General features: G+C 58.5%; 1 protein-coding gene across 1 annotated transcript in view; it reads right to left on the reverse strand.

Moving 5' to 3' along the window:
* Positions 1 to 1453: 1453 nt before the first annotated feature.
* Epha10 (EPH receptor A10) overlaps positions 1454 to 12253 on the reverse strand; it is a 43936-nt gene continuing 33136 nt past the window's right edge. Inside the window, exons 13-17 of the mRNA XM_026393455.2 lie at positions 3122 to 3325; positions 2666 to 2815; positions 2217 to 2410; positions 1736 to 1891; positions 1454 to 1568 (exon numbers count right to left, since the gene is read on the reverse strand). Of these exons, the coding sequence (XP_026249240.2) occupies positions 1454 to 1568; positions 1736 to 1891; positions 2217 to 2410; positions 2666 to 2815; positions 3122 to 3325 (819 nt within the window). The remainder of the gene's footprint in view (positions 1569 to 1735; positions 1892 to 2216; positions 2411 to 2665; positions 2816 to 3121; positions 3326 to 12253) is intronic.

Below are 12253 nucleotides of genomic sequence, written 5' to 3' on the forward strand. Positions count from 1 at the left end.
CACAAGTCAAGAGTGTCCACCTGCCCCTCTCACCCACCTTCACTGCCCCTGAGGGCCCCTGGGCTGGGCACTGGAGGTGCTTTGTCTTATCCTTGCCATCTGAGCTCATCTCCACAGAGCCAGAGCCCTCTAGCAGCAGGCTGCGGCCTTTACCTCTCCCACCCTGCTTCCTCCTTCCCAGCCACCCTGCCCCTCCCACTTGGCCGGACCAGAACAGGCATCTGTCAGAGGGAACATGGACAGACTCGGCCTGCAGCCCTGTCTATACCCTGCTCCCCGTTGATGCCCGTGGCCTCACGATCACCACCGCCGCTGGGGGCACTTCTGATGAGAACCTCTGACTCAGTTCCAAAAACTCCTGCCAGAGTTCTGTGGAAGCCAGAGGGAGGACACAAGTGCCCTGGGACACTAGGTGGTGACTAGGGACAGAGATGCCTGGAAGGGGTCCAGAGTATCCACTGGGCTGCCCCAGAGGGGCATGTTGGTGCCACATGGCAAGGAAGTCTCAGAACTCCATGCCAGGCTCCCCCTCAACTGGGTTCTGCCCCAGCTCCAGCCCTGAGTCCCATGGACTTGACTTTCCCTCTCTGTAGGGGGTAGGCCAGCGGCTAGAGAGGAAAACACATTTCTAAGATTCCTCATGAGCCCCCAGGGCCCCATGGAGAAGACATGTTCCTTATGCTCTTCCAAGCCAGTTCATGAAAAGAGTGCCAACAGGGGCCTCTGGGGCCCCTCCCGAGAGCACCAGAGCTTATGTGGCCCAGCCCGGACCCTCTCCCTCACCCTGTCAGCCTAAGGGTGGGCAAGCAGTCAGCTCTGAGTCTGGGGCTTTAGGGTCCAACCCCTGTGCTCAGCACCACTTTTGCCTGCCTGGGTCTTAGGACTAGTGTCCAGAGAGACCCACACACAGCACAGGGAGCTATGGACCCTGCCCCTGCAGCCCAGCCTCCCATACCCAGGCTGCCAAGCAGCTGAGGTCGCTGCTGGGTTGAATGGGTGCCCTTGACTGTGGGTCATGAGTCAGGACCCATGCTGTCTTGACTGACAATGGGTCTATGGGAAGAGGGGACACCCAGGGAGGCCCCAATATCCAGTGGGTATAGAAGACAGAGGGGCATGGACCAGGGCAATTGAAATCTACTGTCTCCCTCCCCATCATGCCCTGTCTCTGCCCTGAGACCTGAATTTCCACCTGCTACTGTCTCAGGGGTCTCCCCCTCACCCTGGGCATCTGAACCTCTTTTCCATGGGTACCAGGTCAGTGAAGTGTTCAGAGGGGAAAGTGGGAGAAGCAGGCAGTGAAATGGGGTACACTATGGCCCCAAACCAGCTCTGGGCCCAAGAGGAGAAGAGGGTGCTCAGTCCCACACGGCTAAAGCGCAGTTTGCCAGGGCCCTTGGGCAGGGCTGGGGGTCAGGCCCCTGGGGCTCTGCCTTGGAAGGGTCAGGGCCACTCACACCTGCACCCCCTGGCCCTGCAGCTGCAGCACTCGAGCCCGCAGGGCGCTGATCCCACTCAGGAGGGCCTCTCGATGCTCCGCCGAGGAAATGCCCAGGCTCACCAGGTCCCTGGAACAAGGACTGGTCAGATAGCGTCCAGCGCCCTCCCGCTTCCTTCCCTCCTCCCCCTCCCCTTCTTTGGACAGGGCTGGGCCCAGAGCCAGGACAAGCAGGGGCTTCCCATCAGGGCAAGGCAGGGTCTCTGTAACCCCTGGCTTGGCCCTGACTTGACTCACTGGTTGGTCATTTCAGCTGCAGCCTCCAGTGTCCCGTAGCCTGCTGCAGTGAAGCTGTCCTTGTAGCGGCTCAGGTCCAGGGCCTCCAGCCAGGCACCCACAGAGCCAAAAGAGGGGAAGGTGGAGAAGGCACGGTCTGCCAGTGGGGTGGGAGGCCTGGGGAGCAGAGGAGCTACTGTCAGACGGCTGGGACCTGGTGCCCAAACCCGCTGCTCTCCTGCAGAGGTCCACAAGAATCAGTGAGAAAGGGGAAGCAACTGAGCCCAGCGCCAAGCCTGGCAAGGTTTTGGATGCTCAGGCAGGTGGGGGGGATAGTTCAAGTGATGGGAGTGTTGGGAAGAGTCTATGGCGGGCATACCTAGAAAACAGGCATAGCCGATGAAGTGCTGGAACAACTAATATGAACTCCGCTTACTCCGTTTACTGGAACTACAAACATGGTGGCGGAGTCTGGCATGATCGGGGATCAGCAGGAAGGTACCTGGGACAGGCAGCAGTGGCACACGTGGAGGGTTCTGGGTCCTGCACCATCTTGCTCAGGATGCCGTGGATCTGCGAGAACCTGGGCCTCTCGCCTGGGTCTTTCTGCCAGCAGTCAAGCATCAGTCGGTGCAGTGGGGAGGGACAGTTCCTGGGGGGTGGCAGCCGGAAGCCATCCTCCACGGCCTTGATCACCTGGGTCATGGGGATGAGAAGCAGACAGGAGGCTTCAGGTCTCCCGGACACAAGCACACACACACACACACACACACACACACACACAGGCAGACACCATCCCAAGGAGGACTCGGGTGGTGGCCAGGCAGGACAGGAAGGAGGTAGATAGAGGAGGGGGCCTGGAGCCAGGAGGTCAGTGGGAAGAAGACAGGTGTGGAGCCTGGGGCCAGAGGGTGCGTCACAGGGCAAAGAGCTGAGACACAGGTCACTCACATCCTGGCCAGACATGTCCCAGTAGGGCCGCTCCCCAAAGGCCATCACCTCCCACATGACGACACCAAAGCTCCACACGTCACTGGCAGAGCTGAAGTGACCAAACTGAAGAGTCTCGGGGGCTGCCCAGAGCGCTGGGCTCCGGCCACTCTGTGGATGGGCAAGCAGGTAGGACAGAGAGGAACTGAGTCACACCCAGGCTTCCCCACCCTGCATCCAGCCCCACCTGTCATCCTCCCAGGCGGCACCCCACCCCCAGCTTCTGTCTCAGGAAAGCCCCAGCTGACCACAGAGTGGTGCCCACTGACCTTTGCTCAGGCCCACAGGATGGAGGGACAGGGTGGGGAGTGACCCTGACAGCAGGGACAGGGGTAGGGAAAGGGAGACAGAGACTCCAGGGTAGCTGGACAGAAAACAGGAGGACAGGGGGCTGGGCTGGGGGAAGGGAACACTCACCATGGTGGTATAGACAGCCTCTGCTCGGTCCCGGGGACCCCGCCCAAAGCCAGAGATCTTACAAAGGAGGCCACTGCTGACCAGCACACGGCGGGCCGCCAGGCCCCGGTGAACATAGCCCATCTCCGACAGATACTTCATGGCTGATGCCAGCCCAGGCAGCAACCCCATCAGCTGTCCGGCCACCAGCTGCCCCTCATGCTGCTGTGGGGTGGAGGGAGTGGGAGGCTGAGGCCAGGGCAGTGCACTCACTCTCTGTGAACTTCAAGGAAGCCGCCTGGTTGTCCCTGGGCATCTGTGTACCCTGTGACCACCAGATCAGCCTGGCCATCAGGAATAAAGCCAATCCAAGCCCCACCAAGGAGAAAAGTGAGGGACCAAGAATAACGTGGTCATTAGTATCCCCAGGGCCCAGGCCACTCACCCTAAGAAAGCCATCCAGGGCTCCATGACTCATGTACTCAGTGACAATCATCAAGGGGCTTCCTGCGCCAGGGATGGGGAACACACACACTTAGTCACCTGCTCCACCCTATGCACATACATCCCACCCCGCAGGACTGCATCTTGACTAGGATGGCCAGAACCAAAACCAAGCTCCCTCATCTGCCACCACCCAGCCTGGCCCTGCATCCCCTGTGCCAAGACACAAAAGAGCCGGTGTCTAAGAGGACAAGATCAGGAGCTCAACAAGTTAGCTAGGAAAGATCATCAGAAGTCCAAGCAATCCACTGCCCAGTGTCACCACAGGGCAGAAAGGCCATTCCAGGTCAGAGGGGCCACTCTGGAGAGAAGCCACCTGAGTCTGTGGAAGGGAGCTGACAGCCCTTTAGGGGCTCCCTCTTGTGGCTGAGGGAGGGGCCTGGAGGAACACCCCACCTACCCGCATCATTTCCACTCCCCGTGTGGGGCTGGGGAGCAGGAAGTGGAGCGAAGGGCCTACCTCGGGTGACCACGCCCTCCAGCCGCACGATGTGGCTGTGGTCAAACTGGCCCAGAGTTAGGGCCTCAGCCAGGAAGCTGAGCCTCTGAGAGTCGGAGCAGCCATCCCTCAGCGTGTGCACGGCCACGGGCAGCTCCTGGCGCCCAGGCAACTGCAGGCAGCCACAGCACAAGTCCCCGAACCGCCCTGCAGGGAACAATGCTCAGATGCCACTCTAGAGCACCTGGCCCAGGAGAAAGTGACTGTGGGTCCCGGTTTGTTTCTGGCCAGGGGTTTGGAGCTCCTGAGTTCAGATCCCAGTAACCTGAGTACTAGCAGAATGACCTTGAGCTTCATCTCTCTCTCTCTTGACCTCAATTTCCTTCTCTGTGAAGCTTCAAAGAGAGGATGTTGCACTTGCCAGTCCATCAAAGCTATTAAAGCCAGCATGACCCTGGACCTATGACAATGACATCTATTTTAACATACTGCCCCTTTCTGGCTTCTGGCCAGCAGGTCTGGCGACAGTGTTGGGAAAACGTCAGGCTCTGGTCAGAGTGTTGGTTTCTCTGGGAACAGAGAGGTGGGCAGGAGGCTGACCCTCAGAGAGCAAGCCAGGCCACTGTGAGAGCAGCAAAGTCCTCACATCAGCCCCATAACGCAGATGCCACGCCCATTTTGCAGAGGAGAAACCGAGGCACAGAGCAGAAGAGAGACATGCCCTGGTCATACAGCTTAACGGAAGAGCCAGGACCAGAAGGCAGGTGTGTCTGGTCCCATGCTTACAAAGAGCCTTCTGCACTTCTCCCACGGAGGCTCGGAGCTACACTGCCCACGGCAGCCTGCAGGGGTAACCCTGAATGGGACCCAGCAGAGAAGTCTCAAAGTGACCTTGAAGACCTGGAGGAGGCTGGTTGACAGGGTACAGGTGGGGACAGAGTGGAGGCAGGGCTTTAGAGTGGATGGGGAAGGGCTTTTAGAGTGGGTGGGGCGGGGCTTCTAGAGCAGGGAGGGAAGTGGGTGAGGCACTTCCAGGGAGCTCTTGTGGGACAGGTGGGACTTGGAGGCTGGGTGTGGCCTGGGGGTGGAGCTTCTAGAGTGGGTAGGACCCCTGGATGGCATCAAGGCTTCCAGGTGCCCAGCTTGCCTGCTCCCAGGCTCCTCTCCAGTGTGACACTTTTTGAGTCCAATTCCTTGGCAAACAGATGCACAGCCTGCAGCGGGTCCCCACAGCTCTGAGGGTCCAGGAACGTGCGCCGTGTTGGGACTTTGACTGAGAAGGCAAGGAGAGAGAAGTTTGAGGAGAAGAGGCTTCCCGGCTGGGCAACAGCAGCGAAGCAGGGGCTCAGGAGAGGTAGGTGGCCCTCGAGGCCAGGCCCAGACTCACAGTGGAAGTACAGCTCCTCTTCATCGCGGGCGTCACCACCTCCTTTGCCATAGCTGCAGGGCCTGCGAGAGGGATGGGCCATGGCTTTGCTTTGTTGTTACTGAAGACTGAACCAGGGGTGCCAGAACACAGAGCTACACCCCAGCCCTTTTCTACTTCTATTTTGAGACAGGCGCCTGCTCAGGGTCCTGATGAGGCTGAGGCTGGTCTGGAAATGGCAAGCCTCCTGGCCCAGCCTCTGGGATTGCTGGGACTCTGAGTGAGTGCCACCAGGCCCAGCTCCACCAGGCCCCTCAGTTCTTCTCACCTCACCAGCACCAAGGGCAGCACCTTGGTGTCCCTTCAAACAGACAAGGTCTATGCCACTGGGGAGGGACCTTCTTGTCCTGTTGGTTTGAAAGCTTCTCTGTAGCCCTTCTTTCCTTCCTTCCTTCCTTCCTTCCTTCCTTCCTTCCTTCCTTCCTTCCTCCCTCCCTCCCTCCTTTATTTCCTTTTTTTTTTTTTTTGCTGCCCTGCTCTCTTCTCCATAGTTGACAACCTCCTCCGCACAGCACAGGTACAGCCCCAGCCCCTGCTCCTGCCCCAGTCCCTGCGCCCCAGCCCCTGCCCCTCATCCCATCAGCAGTCCTAGTTATTTCCACCTGGAGAGGATGAAACTCCCCAAAGGCAGCCAAATCCACCTCCCTAGCAGGAAGCCCCTGGGCTGTCCCCACCCACAGATTAGTGAAAAAGCCTCAATAAAGGGCTGGGGTGGGTCTCTTTGGTGAGGCTCTGAGTTCAACCCCAGAGTGTGTGTGTGTGTGTGGGGGGAGCAGCAGTGTGAATAAGACGGGAAGACAGGCAACCCTGGCCTCCAGCAAGCTCACAGGCCCAAACAAAGAAGGCTGTTGTGCCTGGCAAGACACCACACAAACCACCTGACCTGGTCCAGGGCCATCAAGGATGGCTTCCTGAGACGGGCAGCCAAAGAGCCAAGGACCAAGTTGCAATCCACAAAGCTGCGGGCTGGCATTCAGGGCACCTGAGGCAGGTCAGGGTAGCCCAGATAACTCTAGTTTTTATTCTGGAAGCAGAGAAGAGCCCCTGGGCCTGGAGCAGGGGAGTGTTGTGACTCAATCTGCTTTTTACAAAGATCATCCCAGCTGCTCTGTGGTCCCCTCAGGAGAGGGCAGTGGCTCTGGCTATGGGGTGACTGTGTCAACGGACAGAGGCGAGAGGGGCCGAAGGCTTGGAGACGGCTGGATGGCAGAAAGGAAGAAGTTGCCCAGAGCTCCCGGGGTGCTGTCGCCAAGATGGGGAGATGAAATTTTCCCATTTGACATTTGAGCAGGAGCCAGCGGGATGCATGGGGGGTGGGGGGCAAAGGAGCAGGGGGTTCAGCAGGTGCCCACAGAGGATGGAGCCTGACAGGAGGAGCTGGGAGCAAGGCTGAGGAAGCCCAGCAGTGGGAGGCTGGGAGGCTGGGAGGGAGAGAGGGAAGCCTCCAAGGAGGCCACAAAAGACCTGCAGAGAAGTAGATGGGAAACAGAAGGGAAACTGGGCGCAGACAGCACAGGGATCTGGGAGAGTGGGGGAGGGGCCGTGACAGCGGAGCAGGAGCGAGGGAGGGAGGGCTTTTCAAAAGAAATGATCAGATCCTGGTAAGATGAGGCGCAGTGGGCATGGAAGGGCGCTTGCAGGGCCTGGACCTGGCTGCACGCACTGGCTGCCGCTCCCCCACTCAGCAGCTGTGGACTGGGTGGCTCAGGTTTCCCTTTTAATAAAATTAGGATAAAGACGGCCAGGCCGGCTGGCACCATTGCAAAGGCTTACTGACATAGTTCGGATTCTGAATGACCCCCACGAAGGCTTGGTCACCGGCCCGTGTGGCTACTGAGAAGTGGGGGAACCTTCAGGAGGGGATGGAATGGAAAGAAGTCAGGCGGGGAGCCCTCTAAGAAGATACTGGGACCCTAGCCCCTGCCTGTCGCTCTCTCTGCTTCCAGCCACCAGGAGGTGAGTGGCTTCCTCTGCTATGCACCCCCACCATGTTGTACTCTGCAGCCACAAAGGCCAAGGGAACCAAGGGACTGAAACCTCCGGAGTTGAGAACCAAAATGAACTCTTCCTCCTTATAAGTTGATTATCTCAGATATTTTGTCACAGCAATGGAAAGCTAACTCATACACATAATCACTAACCCTCAGTAAGTGTGCATTATTATCTGGGGGAGAGGCAAGCATTATAACTAATAATAGGTTACAGAGATGCTTGGAAAAAGGGGTAGGACTGATCCTAGCTAGGAGGAAGTCTCTAGCTCACAGGAGCGGGGCCTGGCATGGGGCAGGCTTACACACCGGGTGGTGGGCAGTTGAGGGGCCACTGATGAGGCTGAAGAGCAGGCAGCAGCCACGACTGGGTGGGCTCTGCAGGCCCAAAGCAGAAGAGCTGGAGGACATATTGGGGAGGGAGCGGTCTTGGAGGAGGGCCAGGAGGCCTGGTGGACAGAAGAGAAGGTTGTTGGCAATAAGAGAGTCAAAGAACTGAGAGGCACAGTGCAGGAGGCGGGTGTCGAGCCAACCAGTGGCTACTGAAGTCACCCAGGGCAGGTGACTTTTGTGCAAGTGGAGGAACATCCAGGGGAGGTGGGAAGAGATAAAGGGGATGCAGGAGCCACAGGGAGTACAGACTTAACAGAAACCAGAGGTTAAGAGACAGGCCACACCCTCTCATGAGGGATGGGTGAGCCAGGTGGACCAGAGAGGGAATAGAGGTGACAGGGCCATGGAGCAGAGTGGGCAGCACGAGAGGAAGAGAGAGGATGCTGTGAGAGCTGTCGCAGAGCAGCTGCGAGGCTGGAGGAAGCTGCCTCACACCAGGCCCGGCTGCTTGTCCCCACTGCAGGGTAGTCTGGAGGGCCACTGCATGCCGCCTGCCTCCCGCAGCATGTGTCTCTGCTGGGCAGCTGCTGCTGTGTTGCAGAGCCCCTGCCTGGAAGAGACGCTCCCTGCTCCCCACGTCCCCCCTGCCTCCAGAGCCTCTATGTTCAGAACCAGGACAGGTGCCCTCAGCAGCTGCCCACCCTGCTTCTCCAGCAGGCCCAGCACACGGACCTTTAAGCTGCCTGCTCCTCTCTGCCTCTGGACTCATCTGGTCCAGGCAAAAATGGCTCCCAGACTAGAAGGATAATGCCCTCTCCTGCTTGGTCACTGTCAGTGCCCCAGTCAAGGCCATGTACACAGCCAGTGCCAAGTGCATGCTCAGCCCACAGGCAGTCTCAGGAGGCGGAGTCAGGCTGCAGCATGGCTCCCGGCCAGCCCATCTCTCCCCTGCTCCCCCACCCCCCCTGCTCCTGCCTTTGGGTCCACAACTTGCACATTCTCTCATCAACAACCTGCTACCACCTGGGGCCTCTGCAGGTAGCAGAGCATGGCCCTGTGGAGAAGGAGGGATGTAGGCCAGTGAGGCCTCTGCTGTGTGCAAAAGGACTGGAATCTTCTCTCAGCCAGACTCAAGCTCTACATCCCCCCACCCCCATCCCCTTCCTCTGCCCACTCTCCTGCAAGCTTCCCTCTCCTGGGGTTGGGGAGATTTCTGGCTTATGAGTCCTCCTCCTTCTCCTCCCCACCTCTGCCACACACACACACACACACACACACACCACACACACCCCACACACAGTTTCTGCCTTTCTTCTCTTTGCTTGTGTTCAAGGGCCTCTAGACCCCTCAGGGACAGGGGCTGGGGGCCTCAGAGCGCCTCGGGAGAATCCTAATCACACTGGAGCAGCTGGAACTTGATTCTATCCTTAGTGATGCCTCCTGACATTTAATGAGTTAAGGAGCTAAATCCCCTTCATCCCAGAGCAGCTGAGCTAGCTGCAGGGTTACTGCGCAGGAGCAGCAGGCAGTGGAGGAGGCGGGGGCCAGTCACTATCTATACAGCAGTGTGAGTGCTAATCTTCGTGTGCGCAAAGCAGGTGCAGATACAGGTGCCCGTGGGCACTTGCTTATGTGCACAGAGACATGACCCGCCAGGGGTCACCTACCTCCTCCAAATGGCCAGTACGCTCATCACGGAGCCCAGGACGAGGAGGGCTGAGATGGTTACGACGGTGACGACGACTGCAGGACTCTGGTCCCTGGAGCCTGAGGCAGCTGCGAGGAAAACCACGAGGTTGAGGCTGGCAGAGAATGAGGCTCCTGAGCAAGCGTCGGGACGGTCAGCTGTCCTCAGCACCTTGCACTCAGCACTGCCTCCCAGGAGCAGAGGGACCAAGGTGGCTCCACCACCCACCGTGGCACTTGGAGTCTTTCCTCCTGGGACAGGGCACCTCCCACTGCAGCCCAGCTCTGAGAGGCTGGGAGGACAGCAAGACAGGCAGAGCCCAGCCTCCCCAGCTGCCCTTTCAGGAGGGCAAGGGAGACTTAAAGAAGCTCTGTAGGGCCACCGGCCTCTGCTCCCAGCTCCCTACCCCCACTCAGACCATTACCAACAGTTAGAGCCAGCTAGGGGTACAGCTAGGTGGCAGGTGCTTGCTTAGCATGTGCAAGGTCCTGGGTCCAATCCCCAGCAGCAACAACAAAAATAAAACATTAACAAAAAATAATAAGATCCAACACTAAATGCCCACTGATTCAAGACTCTATGTTTTGTCTCATTATCTTATTTCATCATCACACCAGTAACAGGAGTCACAGCTGAGGAAACTGAGGCGGAGTAGAGGTCTGTGATTTGCCCAAATGCTATGAAATATTAACACCTAATGTGTAAGAACCAATCAGCAGTGAACCCAAGATTTGAACCCGAACTCCAAAGACTCTACCTGACACCCAAGCCTCTGCTTTTGAATTATTTCCCCAAGGGGCACAGAGGACCCTATCCCTCCATCCACCCCTCCACCCCTCCATCCACCCCTCCACCCCTTCATCCACCCATCCAAAAGTGAACAAGTGAAGTGCGCCCTGGAGGAGTGAGTGTCCAGACCCCAGCTCTACCCTGGGGGAGTGAGTGCCCAGACCCCAGCTTGCAGACAGAAGCAAAAATGAAACAATGACAAAGGAACAAACAGGATTCTCAACAGCCCCGGGACGGTTTCCCCTGGCAGCACCAGGTGAGCCCAGTGAGCCCAGTGCCCACCAAGGCTAAGAGACATGAGCAGAGGCCTGCGAATTCCTTCCCAAAGCCTGAGAGGAAGGCTTTGCAGAAGGGGTGTCGACTGATCATGACCTGGAGACTGAAGGCTCTGACAATGCCCTCCAGGCCCAGACGCATAGCCAGGTGGCCCCACATGGCTGGAGGACAGACTGCATGGAGGCAGAGGTGGCAAGATAGAAGCTGGAGGCCAGGAGGACGGACGGACTGAGGGAGGCAGAACCTCCTTGGACGCCAGGCCAAGGAGCATGAACTTCATTCTGAGGGTTGGGGGGAGCCAGGGACAGTGGACAGAGGTCCTGCCCAGGGAGAAAGGGACCGAGGGCCTCTGCTGGGAGGAGAAGCTGGTAGCTGTGAAGAATGGGAAGCACTGAGCAGCCTAGGACTGAACTGGGCCTGGGAGAATCCGCCCTGTGGCAGCCTCCACCCAAGCCGGGGACCAGCAGGGCAGGTGCAGCAAGACAGAGAGGGGGTGTTTCTGAAGGGACAAGTGGCGGTGGCTGGGTACACATGCATGTGGAACTGGGACTGAGGGCCATTGTCAGGCTGTCATAGAGGCCATCAGGCCAGGGCCAAGGAGGGCATTGCAGAGCCCGGGGTTCTGAAGGTGAACAGGACCCAGGGTCTGGCTGGTGGCAGAAGGGCAAGGGACCTGCCAAGAAGTGTTTGAAATGAAGCATCCAAGGGACACAGGAATGGAGAATGGGACAAAGACAGTTGCAGCAGGCAGGCTCTGGGATGGCGGGCAGGATATCTGCCTCCTGGCCTTCCCTCCCCTGGCGACTCTCATCAAGGAACATTGGGTGTCATGTTCAGGCTTGGATGACGAGAGACCGTGGCTTCTGTCTTGGGTGTCCCGTCATCCTCTACTCACTGTCTGAAGAGATCTAATGCCAGGCGGGAGCCACATGGAGGAAGAAGCCCATGGGGCAAGGCCCCGCATGCTTCCAGCAAGCACCTGCACTCCTCCCTGGTCAAGCTGTGAGGCAACTGCAGCCCGAGGACACCCAGACTGCAGGCCGGGAGGGACCCTGAGCCAGGCACCTGCAGAAGCAGCCCCCATGTCCCTGAGCCCCAGAGACCAAGAAATGACACATCTGCGGTCCTCAGGCACTGGGTTTGGGGGTGATTTGTTACACTGCGACAGATAATAAATAGTGGGGCAGAGCATGACCCTGCATGAAGACTCCAATTCCGGGTCACAGATGGGGAGACCCACCCTCCCACACTCAGGGCCACAGCAGGGGTGGCTGGGATGTGAGCAGTCCCTGCTCAGAGAGGCACCCAGTGAGCGGAAGCCACAGCCCTCCTCAGCCAGCAGCCCCGGCTCCCGCCCCCACCACACTTGCTGCTGCCAAACCCAAGCCTACACACTCGGCTCCTCTGCCCGGGCGCCTTCCTGCCCACCTCCACTTGTTTGGATGCCCCACAGCCTTCAAGACGTGGCTCTAATCTCCTCTGCGCAGCACCTGGCCAAGGTCTGGCGCAGACAGCCATTCGAGCAAGAAGTGCCGTCCTCTCCCTGGGACTCCGGCTCCCTCAACACTTATCTTCGCCTCCCTTTGGGCTCAGAGCTCTTCCTATCTTGGATTAGAGTCATGTAGCAGGTTGGAGAGAATTATTATCTTGACAGCTGGTGCCAGAATGCCTCTTAGGGGGAACTGCCTTTGTTCTGGAAAATACTTTCTTG

The sequence above is a fragment of the Urocitellus parryii genome, chromosome 11, assembly GCF_045843805.1.
Source record: "Urocitellus parryii isolate mUroPar1 chromosome 11, mUroPar1.hap1, whole genome shotgun sequence".
Lineage (NCBI taxonomy): Eukaryota > Metazoa > Chordata > Mammalia > Rodentia > Sciuridae > Urocitellus > Urocitellus parryii.